Consider the following 18,768-nt stretch of genomic DNA (forward strand, 5'->3'; position numbering starts at 1 on the left):
AATCCTCCAAAATCTTGTGGAGTTAATAAAATTAAAGGGTGTGGTGGAGTAGAGCAAGCAGTCTGAAAAATACTGCAGAAATAACATGGTACAAAAGCATCCATTTGGAAGAAACCTGTTAAAATTCTTACATTTCTGTGTAATTGGTTGACTATTCTCTGTGTTTTGAGAAATAAGTATTTGCTACAGCTGTTTCTTTCTTTTAAGGGATTCTGTTTCCCAGTTCTTCTCTCTAGAGTGTCCTCAGCTCCTCTGGACTTAGGGCTAGCATTTAAAAATCAGTCTCCCACACAATTTAAACACTGTCGACCAGCTCCAAAGCTGTTAAATGTCACGACTGTCACAAAATATGGTTTGTTTCTCCGTTCCCCTAGAGATGCATATAACTTTGTTTTTGTACAAAGCTAGTAATTAATACATGAGAAGAATTAATACGTGTACTTCAGGGTGATAGTATTGTGTAAGAAGAAAGGAACTTAATAGGAGATATACGAGTGGGGAAAATGAAAACTGCATTTTTGTAAAGTAGTAAGTGTGTGTAATATACCATGTATGCCACGGAGGAGAGGACAGGTACCCAGCAGTTCACATCATCCTGAGCTGACCTGTGTTTACTGCTGCGTCTCCTCTGCAGGCAACGGTGTGTGTGTTATTTAGTACAGAATACTTCCCATATTGATGTTAAACATGTTTTTAAAACTTAAATCTTTCAAAATCTCTAATCCCAAGATAACTTTTTATAAAGTTACAAATTTATTAGCATTTCTGCGTGTGGTGGGCTGACCTTGTCTGGCCACCATTTGCCCACCCTGCCACTCTCTCACTCCTCCTCCTCAGCAGGATAGGGGAGAAAATAAGATTAAAAACTCATGGGTCGAGATAAAGGCAGTTTAATGAAAGACGGCAAAGGTTGTGTGAGAAGGCAAAGCAAAACCAGAGGACGTATTATCTACTTCCCATCAGCAGGTGATGTCCAGCCACTCTGCAGCAAGCAGGGCCCCAGCACGTTTAGCAGCTGCTTCGGAAGACAAGAGCCTTAATAACAAATGCCACCTTCTTCCTCCTTTTTCTGAGCTTTTATTGCTGAGCACTAAGTCCTGTGGTATGGGATATCCCCTTGGTCAGCTGGAGTCAGCTGTCCTGGCTGAGTCCCCTCCCAACCTCTTGCCCACCCCTAGCTCATCAGGTAGGCTGTTGGAGAGAGAACCTCTGTGCTGTGCGGGTGCTGCTCAGCAGTAGCTAATGATGGGTGCATTATCAGCACCCTCCTACCCACTACATGGGCTGCTATAGGGGAGGTTAACCCCATCCCAGCCAAACCCAGTACACTGAGATACACTGTTTTACACTGCCATTTGATATGTCTATGCACACTGAATTAAAAGTAGAAGTTTTTGGAAAACTGTACTATTTTCTCAATAATAATAGTTTTGCAATATATTATATTTCACGTTGTCATGGTTTTGTTAGTGAGGGGGGGGCCTAAGGTGGTAGCTTCTGGAGGAAACTGCTAGAAATCGCTCCCCTTTGTTCAGGGGACTTGGCCAGGCCTAGGGCGGACCCACTGCTGGCCAAGGCCGAGCCGATCGGTAGCAGAATGTCTCGTGATAACGCCTCTGCGATAACGTATTTAAGAATGGGAAAACAGAAAAAAAAAAGAGAGAGAGGAGAGAAGATGTGAAGAAGCTGAGCGGGGGCAGAGGCGCAGAGGGGGAGGCGCAGGCCTCATGGGCCTTGCAGGCCTCACCCTCTGGCCTCTCGCCAGGCAGCCGACTGGGCTCAACTCGGCCCGGCCTGGCTGCAAGAAGTGGAGAGGAGATGAGAAGTGAATAAGATGTAAAAAAGATCCTGAGAGACATCTACCAGCCTGTTGTGAGGAACGGCTGCAGATGCCAAGGTCAGTGAAGAAGGAGGGGGAGGAGTAATGCGGCTCCTGGCCAAGATTCCCCTGCAGCCTGTGGTGACGACCATGGTGGAGCAGGTTGTCCCCCTGCAGCCCATGGAGGTCCACGGAGGAGCAGAGATCCACTTGGAGCCCGTGAAGGACCCTGTACTGGGGGAGGTGGATGCCTGAAGGCAGCTGTGGCCCGTGGAGGGCCCGCTGGGACAGCTGTTCTAGAGGGACTGCGCCTGTGGAAGAGATGACCCACGCCGGGGCAGTTCCACGAAGGACTGTGGCGTAGGGGTGGGACCCCACAATGGAGCAGGGGAGGAATGCGAGGAGTTCTTTCCCCAACCATGAAGCAGCGGCGTAAAACAATGTATGATGAACTGACCGCGACCCCCATTCCCTTCCCCCCCCCCCCCCCCGTGCCGCTCGGGAGGGGAAGGTAGTAGAGATAATGTTAAGCTTGGGAAGAGGGAGGGGTGGAGGGAGGTTATCTTGTTCTCTGTCTCATTATCCTGCTCTTTGTAGTAATAAATGAATAGTTTTCCCCAAGTCGAGTCTGTTTTGCCCATGACGGTAACTTTAAGGATTTCTCCCTGTCCTTATCTCAAACCTCGAGCCGTTTTTCCTTATATTTTCTCTCCCTGTTCTCTCAGAAGGTAGGGGGAGTGAGAGAGAGACTGCGTAGTCTGGTCCGATCGGGGCTGAACTACGACACACGTTTGGGTAACTGACTACAGAATTCAGTTCCATGTAGGTTTATGACAAACCAGTGAAACTTGTGTGAAGCATTTTTTCTTACATATGTATTATTTTTTTAATTGCAGTCGTAGATATAATTAAGAAAAACTACACGGAGCAAGCTTTAAAATGTAATGGTCCTGAAGCTTCCTTCAAGGCTGTTTTTTTCTGTGGAGGACACACTCAACCAAATTACACATGCATGGAGTCTGCTTTCACACAGATCTTAAGGACAAACCAAATTATCCGGCTTCCTATTAGGGAAGCTAGACAACGTTTCTGCTTCTGCCATTAACTGGTTTTGGAATTTGTCATGCCAGACGAATCTATAATCAAATCTTTGGGGTTTTTTATTTAATAACAGAATAGGTACGGCTTCACAGAGTCTGAGGGAGTATCTTCATGTTCACAAATAGCAGACACTCTTCTGAAAATCTCTCATTAAGAGGAGAATACTGATGTAGCAGAGCTCAGAAGTGCATGGAGCTAAGTTTATTTCTTAACAAATAAACTCTCTAGTGAGTGTTCAAAAAGCAATGTTCTGAGCTACCAGGCTTATGTTGTTGATTTTTTTTCTCCAAACCAAAGGCAAAGTTCGTTTTTAAATTATATTTTAAAAATGCAAAATGAAATCTTATGCTTTCTGGGCTCAGTTGCCTCAAAACCTAGCAGTGTCCTTATTGTGCCTTCTGGTCATCGGTGTGTTTTTAAAAGAAAGTACTGGAAAGATTTATTTGAAATAACTTTGAGAATTGTTAGTGTAAAGTTGTAGCAGAGCTTGAAGCTGAGCCACAGCCTCCAGATCTTGAGGATATTTTCAAAATACTGAGTGAGAGCTCTTACCAAGGGCCAATGGTGATACACCTGTGGCTGTGAGCAGCACCTTAAGCCTCTGCAGTGATGCACAGAAGCCAAGTAAGGCTTTTTAAGAAAATGACACTCATGTTTACCCTCTACAGCAGGATTTCAAAGATGAGACCTTGTGGAAGGTGACTCGAGCCAGGCTGAATGATGCAGGGCTGGTGTAAAACCATCTTTCACACACAGCCTGGTTAGTGAGAGCAGAGGTCTGTGGCAGGCGGCCCCACAGTGGCTCCTCTCTCCCCATTGCCATCACCTCCCAGCCACGGAGCAGCCCAGCAGCTCCCACCCCTGTTCCTGCTTGCCGGGCTCCCTCCGCACGGCTGGTTTCTGCCTCTGGCTCTGCTGTAGCTCTGTTTGTGGGAGCACGGTCCCCCCTCGAACAAGAGCTGAGGGATGTCACAGCATCAATTTTCAGGCAGAGGTGGGCAGGTATGTAATGTATTGGGAGAGGGAGCTGGGGAAGCACTTGTTTTGCAGAATAGGAGGAGGTAAAATGTTATTAACGTATGTGAACAAATACAGCAGAGCAGCAGTGCCGTACAGTTGGCAAAGGAAATACAGTTGGCTGAAAGAATGATGATCCAGCTTTTAAAAAAAAATGTTTTCTGCTTTAACTGATAAATCTTTCAGTCTGCTGTTTGGTTTGCTGTTTTACATTTCTTTTTTTTTTTTCTGCGGCTTGCAGGAGAAACTGGTGAGTTTTCCAGTTGGAGGATAAGCAAGACTGCTTTTTTTTTGCATGGACTAAGGAGAAGGATGGGTTTCTTTCCCTTTCTATGTTTGCTCTGTTGTTTATAGTGTAGAGTTCCTAGCGTTGCTGAGCCTACAAAGCTTTTCTTTTTAACTTAGTACTGATTTTGTTTGCATGAAGCATGTTTTCAGAGTTCAGTTAACAACAATTTGGTTCTCTTTGTTTGCGGGAATGAGTGTTGGGTGGGTTAATCCAGCAGTTTAGTGCAAGCATATGGTTAAGCTCTAACAGTAGCCGAACTGTGCAAGATTACCTTTTAAGCTATCAACGGCAGTATATAGTCATCGGCACATCAACAGACATGCGCAATGCTTCCTCCTAGCAGTTGGGTTTCAGTGACCTTTGCAGCAGTCCCTTGCCGTTGTTTCCAAGTTTATTTTAACAGAAGGGAGGTGGATGTCCTCAAAAAGACATTCCACTATCTGGCATTTTAGGTCTGCAGGCTAAGGAAGGAAGAGGCAGAGAAAAACCTAAAGAATTTGAGCCAGCTAGGTTTTCTAGGGAAGCAATCCAAATGTTTCCCAGATTGCCACAAACTGTTAAATTGTTTACAGTAAATTTTAACTGGAAGATCCCCAATGGAGCCAGATGCCGTGGCTGTTTGCAGAGCTATCGGAGGAGTAGAGAGGTATCTGGGAAGTGGAGTTTTAGAGATGGGAGTGCGTAGTCAGGGGCAGAGTGCTGGCAGCTGTAACTCACTAAAGACATTTTGCAGAAGGGGAGGAGAGGTTCAGGCTGAGGAGAGTTAGCAGGGATGCTGTAAGGTTTGTGTTTGGTTTTTTTTCCTCATTTGAGGACTTGTAGCCAACAGTCTGCCTCTTTCTCTCCAGCTTCTCTTTAGCTGTGAGTGGTTTCATTGCAGAGTGAACTGACCAAGCTTGTACATTATCCACCTTTTTACCAGTAATTCAAGATCTATGCCTTTCAGGGTATGGTAAAGATGTAGCTTTCCCATCTAACAGAGTTCTTCCTAAAATTATTCTTTCTTGTTTCCATTAGCAAAATATTACACCATCTCTTGATCTATAGACACCAGTAAGAAGTGTTTGGCGTTGTGTTGCCTGGATTTACTCCCCATTATTTATACTACTGGTTTCAAAGCAACAACAAGCAGTGCAGATGAGTTTTGGCAGAAAAATGAAGATTGTGTTATTTAGAGACAAGTCTATTTATTTTACTTTTACAAATAATTAATAGTTGAGAATTTAAAATTCCTCTTCTAAAATCTAAATTGAAATAGCGTCTAACAAAAATCCATTTGCTATGAAGAAATTTGAAGTCTGAGGAAAATGGGAGCAGGAAAGGAAACTACATCCTTGAAAACAGAAGTAAGAAAGGAGACTGTATCTTTTAAAACATTATAAAAAGTCATAAACATACAGTGATTGTTCATAATTTTTTTTAATAATGACAAAATGTTTTTCTATAAATGATGCAGTGTAGCGAAATTGAAATTATAAGCCTGAGGCATCACTGGATACTCTTCAGTCGGTAGTAAAACACAGGAGAAAAATTTAGATTATCATTTCATGATTATAATGGTCATTTCTGTCTTTAAAATATATAAATACCTGAAGGTAACTTCATTTATAAAGATCTGTTTTGTCTTGATTTTTACATTAGGATGTCAGATTTTTTCTTCCCTCTTATCTCTTCAGGCATCCAAGTATCATATTGGCACTAATTGGTTTATGATATCAAAGAAAATACTCAAGTTTAAGTTTTTCTTAAACAGGAAACAATTTATAGCTGCAAGTTCCAGAGCAGAAGCACCAGCACACTTGCAAACACGTTGTTTATTCATATTAGTGGGAGATTGTGCAACCTGAGGTAGTCAGGATGGACCTAAAATATAGGACATGATCGTCCCCAAAGTTTGGATAAGAATGGGGCTCCAAACACGTCATTTTCAGATCTACATGGTGTAACAGGGTGCAGAGCTGGGAACAGGGCTTGACTTAAACAAGTCTTATCCCAGGTTCCTGTTCAAAAATCTCAAGGGCACAGACATAATTTGTCACCTAGATCAAAACTCAAAGTTCTTGGCGCTTGCAGGATTTAGCCGTTTCACCCATGCTGTCATTTTTAGCCATTTCACCCATGCTGTCAACAGTCTTTCAGATACTTTATTTCTCAGTAGGTTGGTTGGTTTTCTTTGTTGACAACTTAGACTAAACGTCCCTTTTAGTAAGAGGCAAGAAATTTCCCAACATCTGTCTGCGAAGCAAGAAAAAGTCTTGAGCCAGCAACAGGGGGGATAAAACTATTCCATACAGTAATATTTTAAAAATAAGTAGTACACTTCTTAATATGTTTTTGCATGTATTTAAGCTCACTTGTACTTTTTCAAGAAGTCTGACCCTCCCCAAAACCGTGCAGTCTTTATTTTCTTTTCCAACTTACCTTCTAAAATATCTAGTAACATAAAGGGGAAGAAGTGATGTCCTATAGTTGTTTCCTAAAGGATCTTTTTTGATAGGAACAACGGAAATACGTGTGCATGCATAGTTAAAATTGTATGTGATCCTTTTGAAAGGAATACATCTGGCTTTAATCCAGGAGAATAATCTTCATGTTGAAATTAAAAGGCAAGGCTTTTTCTGTCCTGCTTAGATTGCTTATGAGTCACTCTTAGTAGATCTCCAGTCTTCGCCTTCTGTAGTATTAGTACTGGGCTCATGAGATTCCTGGTGCTTCCCTTGAAGGAAGGAACGGCTTTCACTGCTTATTCATTCCTACTGATATTTAAGACACGGACATCTGCACATGTTGTACAGACTGCTGTACAGATGATGTCGGATGGTTAGCTCAGAGGTAGAGGTCTGTAGATCTTCCTGTGCATGTCTTAGCTGAACAAACCCAGAGGGAAACTATGACTTTTTAACCTACTTTTTCCCCTTCCTTGATGTTTTCTGGAGTATGTCCACCAGACTCCTCTTCCTATCTGGCTGTTCCCATCCAGCTTCTGTGTCACCTCCCTCTCTTTTTTCACATGACCAATGTGTCATGTGCATCTGCAAGGCTCTTCAGAGCTCCCTCTGAAATTTCACCTGTGTTCCTGTTTCTTCTGGCATGCTGCCTAATTTCTTCTGCTCAGCATACCTTGTCGCTCTGCCAGTCCTATGCCTTGTCTCATGCCTGTGTTCAAGGTACCCCACGTGCTTTGGACAACACAAAAGGACATCCAGGTTTTACTTCACCCTTTGTTCCTAGTCACTGGAATAAGCCACAAATATAAGCACCCTGGTATAAAAATGTACCTTGTCCTGCAGTTTTGTCTGCTTAGAAACTAAGATGAGGTGCCCCAAGTAGAGACAGAGCATGTAACAGAGCCTGCATGGATACACTTGCACCCGGGCTTAGTCCTTGGGGAACATTGTCCCCTCTAGCTCTACTTTTGTTTGTTCTTGAACTTCATCTTCTTGCTTGTGTTGGGATTTGTGTTGGGATGAAAACTGGGCAGAACAGAGACGTTTGTGGTGTATGTACTAATAAGAAACTGTTGAAATTATGGTAGGAACCAATAATATAGGGTTTGTTTCCCTTTTAGGCACTAACTGATTTAATATGATGACCGTAGGGTGGAAGGGAGTGCAAAATCCTACATTTGGAACAACTGCAGAGTTGCAGACTTCTCTGCCTTTCCAGAGTACATAAATTGTAATAAGAAAATGTTTATTTCTTTGAAATAAGTGATAGGATGAGAGGAAATGGCCTCAAATTGTGCCAAGGGAGGTTTAGATTGCAGACTAGGAAAAATTTCTTCACTGAAAGCGTTATCAAGCACTGGAATAGGCTGTGCAGGGAAGTGGTGGAGTCACCATCCCTGGAGCTATTTAAAAGACTTGTAGATGTGGAACTTAGGAATATGTTTAGTGGTGAACTTGGTAGTGTTAGGTTAACGGTTGGACTCAATGATGTTAAAGGTTTTTTCAATCTAAATGATTCTATGATTGACCGTGCAAGGCCTTCCCATCAATCCATAGCATGACAGCAGTGGAATGGCCTTTTCACTTGGGAAGAGGGCAATGCTGAGTTGACCCAAGTCCTCTTTGGCAAGGAGGGTGCACAAGTTGCCTTGCTCCACAAGTGTGAATGGGCATCTGTACTCTTAAGGGTATCTGGTCAAGGACCCCTTTTGGTGTAAAAAGGGGTGTTGACTAAAGGGGAGAAGCAACAAGCAGAACATATAGATGCACAAACCTGGACAGACAAGCCTAATGGCGACAAAGACAAGAAACAAACTTCGTCAGCCACACTAATGGATGGGCTACTTACAAACTCACTTAACAGTCACATTACATAGAAGATATCTCTGAGTTACGACTCCTTTTTAAGCTTGGCCTCAGATAACACACTTCCACCATGTCCCCAGTATGGACCAGGCACTACCAGAGCCTGATTTCATCAGCATCAGGACACTTCTAGAGCAAGTATCTATAGACACACATAAGCTTGATTAAAAATATCCGTGATGTCACGCAGATCTTATAATTTTCTTCATGTTAATTGCATTAGGGCATCACTTAAAATGTTTAAAGTTGTTATTCAATTATATCACTTCTAGAATGCTAAAGTCTGTCTTATTTTATCTTTACATTATTTATCCTCACAACCTCCACGCAGAAGGTTTTTAATCATTTCCAGTACTAAACTTGAAAAGGAAAAATGGAAGCTTAGTGTTTTTAATAAATTATTCACATTTTATAAAACCAGAAAATAAAATGCGTAAGAAATTGTTACTTATTAGAATCATAGAATCATAGAACGTGAGCAGATATTGAATTGCTGATCATATACTCATATTCTGTACTGGAGAAAGATATGTAGAACTGGAGTCTTCGGTTATGACTGTGGTGCCTGTCTATTAGACATGAAATTATCTTCTATTCATATGATTCATTGCTCAGCCTTCAACATAAATAGTTGAAGATGTCAACTTCAGAAAAACCTAATACGTTTCCTGAACATATAATAATTGCAGCACTTTTCTTGAAATGCCAGGATTTCAGGACTTAAAATTAGTTATAAATCATATTCTATATTAATAATCTGAAACATTTCGTTATTTAATGCTGTCAAATGCACTTCTTAATGCCATTTCCATTCAGCTTTTCCTCTTCTGTGCCTGCCTGTCTAGTCCTTGTAAATAGGGATAGGCTCACTTTGCTTTGACTGGGTGTGTGTGCTGGAGTAACGCAATGTCTGAAGGAGAAGAGTAGATTCATCTGTGCGATGGTCTGCGGTCATCTGCCTCCATTAACGTGAGACTTACAACGTTCTTCTTACAATGAAACACAACATGCTGAATTTGCATGTTGCTAGTTCTTTTCGTTGAGAATGTATGACAGATTGTTTTGTGTAGCAACATGTTGTCATCATTATTATTAATGTGTATTTTTAGAGATGAAGTTGTTCTGGTAACTTTTTGTGGTTGGGCCCTGCCATGGGGTGGTTTTAGCAGCATGTGCGCCACTGGGTGCTGAGTTCCCTTAGTTCTCACAGAATTATGAGAAGTTTTAGTTTCAGCATCTCACAGGAGTTTTCATCTCTTCCCCATCATCTGCTCACTCCTTATGTATCCATTACAAATGAACACAAGAGAAGTCGGTGTGAAGCTATGCTCTTACATTTATTTTATTAGCTTGTTTTGGATGTGATTCTGTAGGATGTAGCTACTTCTGTCGTGTTTAGGATGCTTAGCAAAATAGAAAGGTGAAGAAAAAAATCTCTGTAAGCCCTATCAGGTTTGGTAAAGTTTCATGTAATCCAGCTGTCTGCGTTTGGTTCAAGTATGGAAGTACAGAGTAAGGGACTAAGAGAGCAGTAGTCCGTGGTTTTCACTCCCTTAGTATCAGACTGGGAACTTCCATGAGGAGTCAAAAAAAAAAAAAAAGCTGCAAAACTGTGCAGAGCTGGAGAGTTTGTGTTTCTTCCCCTTCAAAGCTTTGGGCAGCGGCAGTCAGTGCAGCTCTGTCAGATGATATTGCAGATGGAGAAGAAAACCAGTCTTTCCTTTTTTGCAACAGTAAGGTTGGCTCCTTATTTACTGGTGCCTTGTGTAAACACAGCCAAGCACAAAAAGGTATTGAAACTTTTCAGTCCTGTCCATGAAATAATTTCTTTAGAAATGTCTAGAATTCAAGCCCTAGCAGAGTTTCTGATTAATACCTGCTTCTAATCTTTGAAACATTTGTTTTGTGGCAGAAAATTAATCAGAGGAAATAATCTGTTCTGAAGGTCTTTGGTTTATCTTTTATTGCTGGAAGAGACATATATTTAAAAGCCATTGAGCATCTCTTCCTAGGACTGTATTCATTGCCTTCATCTCTCTCCCTTTATGAGCTTGCTGAATGTTGACAAGTCCTATAGAATTATTTCCAGCCTGTTTGAATGTTTTTTTTTCCCCCTTATTCAACTGTAGGCACAATGACAAATCAGAGTTGCAGTATAAAATGTATTTTGCTGGAAAATGACTATGGCAAATTCAATGCCATGCTGGTTACTTGCTGTATTTCAAGGCAGAAGAGCTATGTTTGATCTTGGAGGTGGAAGAGAAAACCACAGTGTGCAGGCTGGTAGCTGCTCTGTCACTAATTTATTGGCAGATTTGGGAAAAAAACCCTGCCTTCTCTTTTTATTTTTTAGGTTAGGTATTAGCTTGAATTATGGCCCTAGCTATTTCAACAAGAGTCAAGTAGAAAATTTAACTCCATAGAGAGCCATAACTAAGGCTTTTAACTGTCACACTCCTGCAAATCATGATAAAGAGTAATAAGTAAAAAGCCACTGCTCCTTTAAATCAGTGTCACCAGTGACTCAGAGTATCTATTGATTTTTTTTTTGTTTTTTCTATTCCTACCAACAGTTTCAATTACGATTCAGCAGATCCACTCTGAAAAAAAAACCTGTATAAAACTCCTCATAATATTTTGGTTTAATACTACTTTTAAAATTCTGTTTAGGAAATGAGCATTGAAAAGTAATAATATTTGTAACACATTACAACATTGGTCTAAAAGGCTAAAATAATGCCTAATTCATAGCTTTTGTTATAAATATCTGAGTGTATAATTGCTAAAATGTATAAACATATATTTTATCCACTTTTTTTTCCAAACAACAGCTATACAAATTTTAAAAGTCAAGTATATTCACCCAAACATACAACTTTCTGTATAGGCGAGAATTATGCCATAGTTTTGGGGGAAGAAAAAAAAAAAACAAAACAAAACCATAACCTATTTTCCCTGCTAATAGGGTCTGTAGCAACAAATCATCTAGACAAAATGATTACAGGCTATTTGTCTTTAATGCACTAAGCAAATTTCAGTGCTTAATCCACACATGAACCATTTGCTAATTTGGGGTTTATAGCACATTTGTCAGGCCCTTTACCTGTACTTCTGCATTCTGGGAAGGCTAACTCCAGATGTTCAGCAGCTGTGTTCCACATAGGATTGCGTGACCATATTCTGCATGGAAGCCTGGTGGAAGGAAGGCAGCCTGAGGCTCTGTCACTCTCCAGGAGGTCTTGAAAGCTGCAGAAAAAGAAATGAGAAGGGCAGCTATTAGGGAGAAGAGCAAGATGCATGTGTAGAATAAATGCATATTAATAAAAAGGTTTGCCTCCTGAGTCACCGTGCTTCCCATTTAGATTTCCATATTGGCATGTGGGAACTGCTGTAATTGCTTGTATTAAAAAGTAATACCAGGAATGTAATATATTTTTAGTTCTCACTATGGCACTTCATCAATTAGAAACAGAAAAAAAAGTTAACGTTGTACTGTTAGCCAGTTTTCTTAAGACCATCTGTGATCTGTGGGTCATAATTTGGAAACCTTTGGCAAGAAATCTTGACGTACAACAGGGATACGTCTGAAATTTCTTTCAGAGAGACTGTCATAGTTTAGCCCCACTTGGGACCAAGCTGCACAGTTTCTTACTCACTCCCCCCACCCTCTGAGGGAATCGGGGAGAGGCAATATAACAGAAAGGCTCGAGGTCTGAGACAGGGACAGGGAGAGATCATTCAACCTACCATTAGAGGCAAAACATACTTGACTTGGGGAAAACTATTTATTTATTATTATTATTGTTAATAGAATGAAAGCAGGATAATGAGAAAGAACAAAACCAACCTCTCCCTACCCCTCCCTCTTCCCAGGCTTAACTTCATTTTGAATTATCTCTACCTCCTTCCCCGCCCCGAGTGGCACAGAGGGGGAAGAAGGAATGGGGGTTACGGTCAGTTCATCACATGTCGCTTTGTGCTGCTCCTGCCTCCTCGGGGGAAAAACTCCTCACATTCCTCCCCTGCTCCAGCGTCGGGTCCCTCCCATGGGCTACAGTCTTTCATGAAACTGCTCCGGCGTGGGGCAATTTTCCCTGGGGTGCAGTCCCTCAGGAACCGGCTGCCCCAGCACAGGCCCTCCATGGGCCACAGCCTCCTTCAGGCATCCGTCTGCCCCGACATGGGGTTCTCCCCGGGATGCAGGTGGATCTCTGCTCCTCCATGGGCCTCCATGGGCTGCAGGGGGACAGCCGCCCTCACCATGGTCTTCACCATGGGCTGCAGGGAAATCTTGACCAGGAGCAGCATTACTCTTCCCCCTCCTTCTTCACTGACCTCGGCGTCTGCAGCTGTTCCTCTCACAAGAAATTCTTCACAATTGGCTCAGGCAGACACCTCTCAGGTTCTCTTCACATCTCCTCTCCTCTGCACGTCTTGCAGCCAGGCTGGGCCGAGTTGGGCCCAGTCAGCCGCCCGGCAGGAGGCCAGAGGGTGAGGCCTGCAAGGCCCACAAGGCTCGCGCCTCCCTCTCTCTGCCCTCTCTTCTCCTTCTACACCACTTTTTATATACTGATATATTTGTTAATCGGTATATGTAGATCTTTCTGAAGACTTCTGCCAAACATAGACAAACATAGATCGTCCATTTCCATTTTCACTTCATAGGCTTCCATCCCATTTCCTAAACAGGCAAGAAGTTTTTCATTGCTTTGAAGATTGTGTGCTGGGGAACTTCACAAGTTAAATGTAACTTCACTGCCATCAGCCTTTGGAGGCCTTTGAGAAGTGCATTAGCTCTCCTACACATTTTGTTTTCTAGTGGTTTGGAAATTAGCAGGTTAAAATAAAAAGGTTGAAATGCATATCCTGCATGGCAAGTTAAAAATATTAAGAAATAAATTGCTGGTGTTCTTTTATGCAAAGAAAAATTAATTTACAGAAGCTGCACTGAAATGAGGGTTGTGAAATTCATTTCACAAATTTCAATGTGAAATGAAATTTCCTGTATTGTAAATTTAAAATGCCAGAACAAGAAGAGACCTTCAACACTGAGTGGTGTCTGAAGTTCATGACAAGCTCTAGGCTAAAGAGCTATCAATTGTTTGCATGCTTAAATATCTAATTTATTAAGAAGCTGGAGGGGGTTTGCCATCACCATTACAAAGCTTTTCCTTCTGAGGACAGCCTGAGGTGTTCAGTCCATATTTTCAGTGTTCTGGAATTTCATCATTGAAGGACCAATGTTCTTTGGCTGTTTTACTGTAATGGAGGATATTGTAAATGTACATTGTAAAGAGTAATGAATGTAAAGCTCAGTGCACGGGGGGATTTAATCATGGAGAAATGCCACCGTTGAAAGCCTAGCGCGCCCTGAAAACAGGAGACCATCTGATGTTTTTTAATATTGTTAAGAACCTTGTCTATCGCTTACCGGTGCTGTAGCTGTAATGAGAAGGACTCTGGAATAACATCAGAAATCAAATATCTACGTCTGGTCCACATGAAGGTGTTACAGTGGCCTTGGAGGGGAAAGGAGAGACATGAATTCCCAATTCATCTCCAGGAGCCCCTGTCTCATGAACAGGAGCAATATCAGTAAAAAGGTTGAGCAGAAAATCTCCGTTACAGAGAGGGAAAATGTGAGAGGGGAGAGCTGAGGTGGAAAATATCTACAATGGGGGAGAGGGAGGACTGGAAAACTCCCCGGATCAAAACAATAGGAAAAATGGTGAAGAATTGCAAGAAAATATTTTAAAAAAAAAATTAGAGCCAAACTTTTAAAAAAGTCATTGAGACAAAAAAAAAAAAAAAAAAAAAAAGCAATGAAGAAGTGGAGAAAAAGATAGATTTGGAGAAAAGATATTGATTTAGCTTTAGCCTGTGCCTCTTTGTGAAAGGTGAGTTTAGAAGACCTTTGGTAACCAGATCAATAAAATCTTTAAAGTCATTTAATTAGATTGAAGGCTAAAAGATAAACTCTTGTGATAGAAACTTCTACCTTTATTTGACAGAACAGGAGTAAAAAATGTTCACTGCTCATTTACCTTCCGATTGATTTTCCTTCAAGCTAAGGAAAAACATACTACATTTGGACAGAAGGCACAGATGTACCTTCTTCTGATTTGGAAATGTAGAATACAAGGCAATGGTCACTTAAGGGTAATTAAAACTATAGAACAAATTACAAGTCTACAAAGATTCAAGAGGAAGCAAGTTTCTATCTATAGATGAGACAAAACTGCTGGCAATTACCATCCAGCAATGCTAGCTATGAAGGATAATTGACTTTATTTCCAGTTGCTACAACTAGAGAATTCATTTCTTAATTTAATGCTTACTTCAAATGTAATTTATTTAGATTGTTCAGGTGTTAAATCAGATGCATGCTGAATTTAAATTTAGCTTTTTGGGTGCACGTTATATTTTCACAAAAAGAAATCTGTGATCTCAAACACTTACAGTGTTTTTTAAAGTACTGTCTGTTTTATAGCTTTTGTGTTTTACATTAGTAAATAAACATGTAGTTATAATTTCCATTAATGTCACCATACTAATTTTTCTTTGGAAAGAAGTGAACATCACGGTACATTTATTGGGCTTTAAGTCTAATATTGTGTTTAGTAAAAATTTACTCTTCTGCCTGTAAGATACACCTTTGGAGACAAAATAACATCACTGATGATAACGTAGGTTTATTTCAATATTAATTGTATGTGCCATTCATCTATTTTCTCTGAAGGGACGTTGTCCTGCTCCTTTCTAAAGCTTGATTTCGTGCATCATCATTTCAGGTGGTAATTCTTGAGTGCTAAACCTCAAGTAAATGGAGCATTCTTTCTACACCATCATACATGAGATTTAAATGACATAGGGATGAGCTTAACAAAATGTGTGCAACCTCTGACCTTCTTAGAGTCTTTCCCAAAGAGGACTGAAGCTCATGTATTGTTAACTGTATGACTGAGACTTGATTGCACGTTGGTTTGAACCTGGGTGGATTTCTCTATGTTTTTAAAAGTGCTTGTAAAACAGTTTTTTGTGCTCTGTTACTGTACTATAATGCTAAAAGAAAGGTCACAGAAACTTACGTTTTTACATTACAATGTCTAAGAGAAGGTCATGGAGTCTGATCTTTGCTGTGCTCTGGGAGTCAGCAGAGGTGGATCAAAAGCTTTTTTCCGCCCTCAGCTGAGTAAGCTGGGAGATTCTGGGTTCATTTGGGTTGAATTTGATCTTTCCTCAGAGCAAGGGCTTTTCTTCCACCTGAGTGTCAAGCTTTTGGAATAAAATTTGTGTTCAGACATGGTTTTTAGTATCTTCACAGTTGCTTGGTTTTCAGCATTTCAGTATCTTCTGTAGCATATAGCGTCTGAATAATTCACAGTGTCCTCGAGCAAAAATAGAGTAGGAAAAACTTAATTCAGAAGAGTGCATCTGTTTTGCCTTATGATTTGTTTGCAGCTGACCTTTGATAAGGACTGGTTCATACTTGCAGATTTTTAGAATTCATTTGGAGTGTATGCTTGTCTGAACATTTTTATTAATTCTCTTTTTCTTTTCTTTTGCAGATTACAGATAGAAGAATCTTCTAAACCTGTAAGGCTATCACAGCAGCTGGACAAAGCTGTAACCACAAACTATAAACCGGTGGCTAATCATCAATATAATGTAAGGAGCTTTCAGTATTTTCCCTTCTTCTCTTCAGGAGGAGTCTGGCTTAGGACTCCAGAATTGCCCTGCTGCTGTCCTGCAGCTCTTTCGCTCACAGTCAGCCACTGCCTTTGGAAACGCTCCGTGTTACTTGATTTCTTCCTCATTTTGTCTCTGGGGATCTTCTTTCTGTCTCAAGACCAGTATCACCCTTGGTCCTGAGGTCTGCCAATTCCGACTCTCTCATGTTACCTGATGGAGGGCAGGCTGCCTTTACCCAAGCCTTTTCTAGTGGCTTTATTACATCCTTCCGCCAGTCTTTTTTTTTTCTTAAATGTAATTTTGAAGTTTAAGGATAAAAGGCATTTCTGGCTTTGTGCTATGAGAAGTAGAAGCACTCCTTTGAGCCAAATAAAATATCATATGGAGGTGGGTAAAAGACTTGAAAAGCATCATTAGTTTCCAGTTCTTTGCAGGAGCTGACAACAAGTAGAAAAGAATAACAGCTGATAATTTTTCACAGTTTCATACCTTCATAGTACATGTTATTTGCATCATTAGCTTTGTCAATATTACACCCACACTGCTGTTCCAGATCAGTTGATGTACATACAAACTATAATGTCCTTTTTCTTAAAGATCCTCTTTGAGTAATTTGTATGTGTGCATATATAATCGCTGTTACTGTTGACTGTGAGAAATGTTAAGTCATACTGAAAATGAGTCACTGTGTTAGTCATTTAAACTTTTACACTTTTTATTAAGATTTTATTTACATAAAACAAATGACAATATACTGGATGATATTTAAGCATTATTCTGAAAAGCAGTCTATTTCCACAGAACCAAAAATAATCGTTTCTCTCTCATGGGACTGTTTTGTAGTAGTTACTGTTCAAAGTCTGATCTATACATAGATAATCATACCAATATAATTATCTCAGCTAAGGGAATGACATTTAACCAAAATAGTCACGCTGGTATATCCTGCTATGTAAATGCAGTTTTATATGAGTGTATTGTTTTATGATGCTACTGTGATGTACGGCTTCTCTTTTTAGTGGGATTCTGTTTCATTTCCCTGACACTAGCGTAATTACAACAATATGACTTCAACCTAGAGACAATCTTTGAACCTTTATTCCAGTTGCAAACTGCTGTTGTAATATCATTGCAGAAATTGAAGTCTTTTGTGAGATTCAGGGGGTATAACCAGGACATAACCAAACTTCTTAAAGGTTATGATGCTCTTGTGTCCTAAATGGAACGTTTTTACTGGTTACATAGCTGTCCATACTAATGCAAATCCATTGGCAGTGTGTTTACTTTTCATGTCTACCTTAAAGGTGTTCTGATGGGAGAAATCTAGTAGGACATACTTACGCATGAGTCACTCTTGGCCATGTCTTTAATCTAAGGGCCCAGTCATGACTACTTTCTGTAACATCTGTCTTTTTGTTAAGTCTTTTATTACGGTTCAGGTTAGATGGCTGAAAGGATGTACAACTGGGAGAACAAGTCCATGAACTTTGTAAAACTCTTGGTTATATTTTTCTGCTGTTTTCAAGCAGCAGTTGCTTTCTTAAAACTTGCTACGTTGCTTGTAATCATATGATAGCCCTGTTGGGGACGAGGCTTTTCACAAGAAAAAAAGAAAAAAAATGTACCATGTATACTGATGCACTCAGTCATCTTCCAGGGAGTTTCTGAGGAAAGAATGAGATCTACTAAATAAGAAAGAAAGGGGTAAGATTTCATGAAGGAAGAGATTACAGACTATTAAATGAGGCTTAAGTGTGGCTGCTCCATGTACCCCTAAATGAACGCGTAAGAGGAACAAGGAGGGAAAGGAATTACATGTGGATGGGAAACAGCAGTAGCTTGTTTGAATACCAATTTTGTGTTTAGTAACGACAGGGAAAGTGATAGTGATTTTTCTTTTTCTTCTTTTCCCAAAACAATTATATTAAGCCCACCTTTTCACGAGAAGAAATTGCAATTCCTTTATGATATATGCCGTGATTATAACTTAGCTTTTCTTCTCTGGGAAAGGGACCTTAATTTCTGTAGATCTGTAAATGTTACACATGTTTACAAATTTGCAATGTTACTTGCAGCTGGAATCTTTCTGTGACTTAATTGTTTTTGTAATACACGAGAGAAGTTCTCTGGTGGTCCTAGTTACCCCTTCAGAGGTTTCTTTGTGGTCTCCTGTCTTCCCAGTCTCCCATACTATAGAGGTTGATATCCGTGCTTCAGGGGATGGGACAACCTTTAAGACTTCTTTCAGACATCTTCAGATTAAACTTTAGATTTAGTCTCACTTCTCTATCACCTTTGTATTAGCTGTCTGCCGAAGCAGTGTAATACATCAGCTTCAGTATTAATGATACCTTCAAGAAGGCAATTTTGGCAGCTTTTCAGCAACCTTAGCAACATACTGGGAAGGTAAACAAAGAGAAATTGATTTCTGTATGAAGTCTTTCAGGTATAAAGTCACAACTTCTCCACTCAATAGCTTGTTTTAGGATGGTCCTTCCTTGAAATTAAATTGTATTTTGATGCTTTTTAAATTTAAA

The 18,768-nt window shown here is 40.4% G+C and overlaps 1 protein-coding gene across 2 annotated transcripts in view; it reads left to right on the top strand.

Annotated features, from left to right (window-relative positions):
• The window catches only part of GTF2F2 (general transcription factor IIF subunit 2), a 96,569-nt gene that overhangs the window by 64,999 nt on the left and 12,802 nt on the right, over positions 1-18,768 (top strand). For both annotated transcript variants that reach the window (XM_086771822.1, XM_086771821.1), the window contains one exon: positions 16,108-16,207. In XM_086771822.1, coding sequence (XP_086627948.1) covers positions 16,108-16,207 — 100 coding nt within the window. The remainder of the gene's footprint in view (positions 1-16,107; positions 16,208-18,768) is intronic.

Source organism: Chlamydotis macqueenii, chromosome 1 (genome assembly GCF_036417535.1).
Source record: "Chlamydotis macqueenii isolate bChlMac1 chromosome 1, bChlMac1.mat, whole genome shotgun sequence".
NCBI classification, from domain to species: domain Eukaryota; kingdom Metazoa; phylum Chordata; class Aves; order Otidiformes; family Otididae; genus Chlamydotis; species Chlamydotis macqueenii.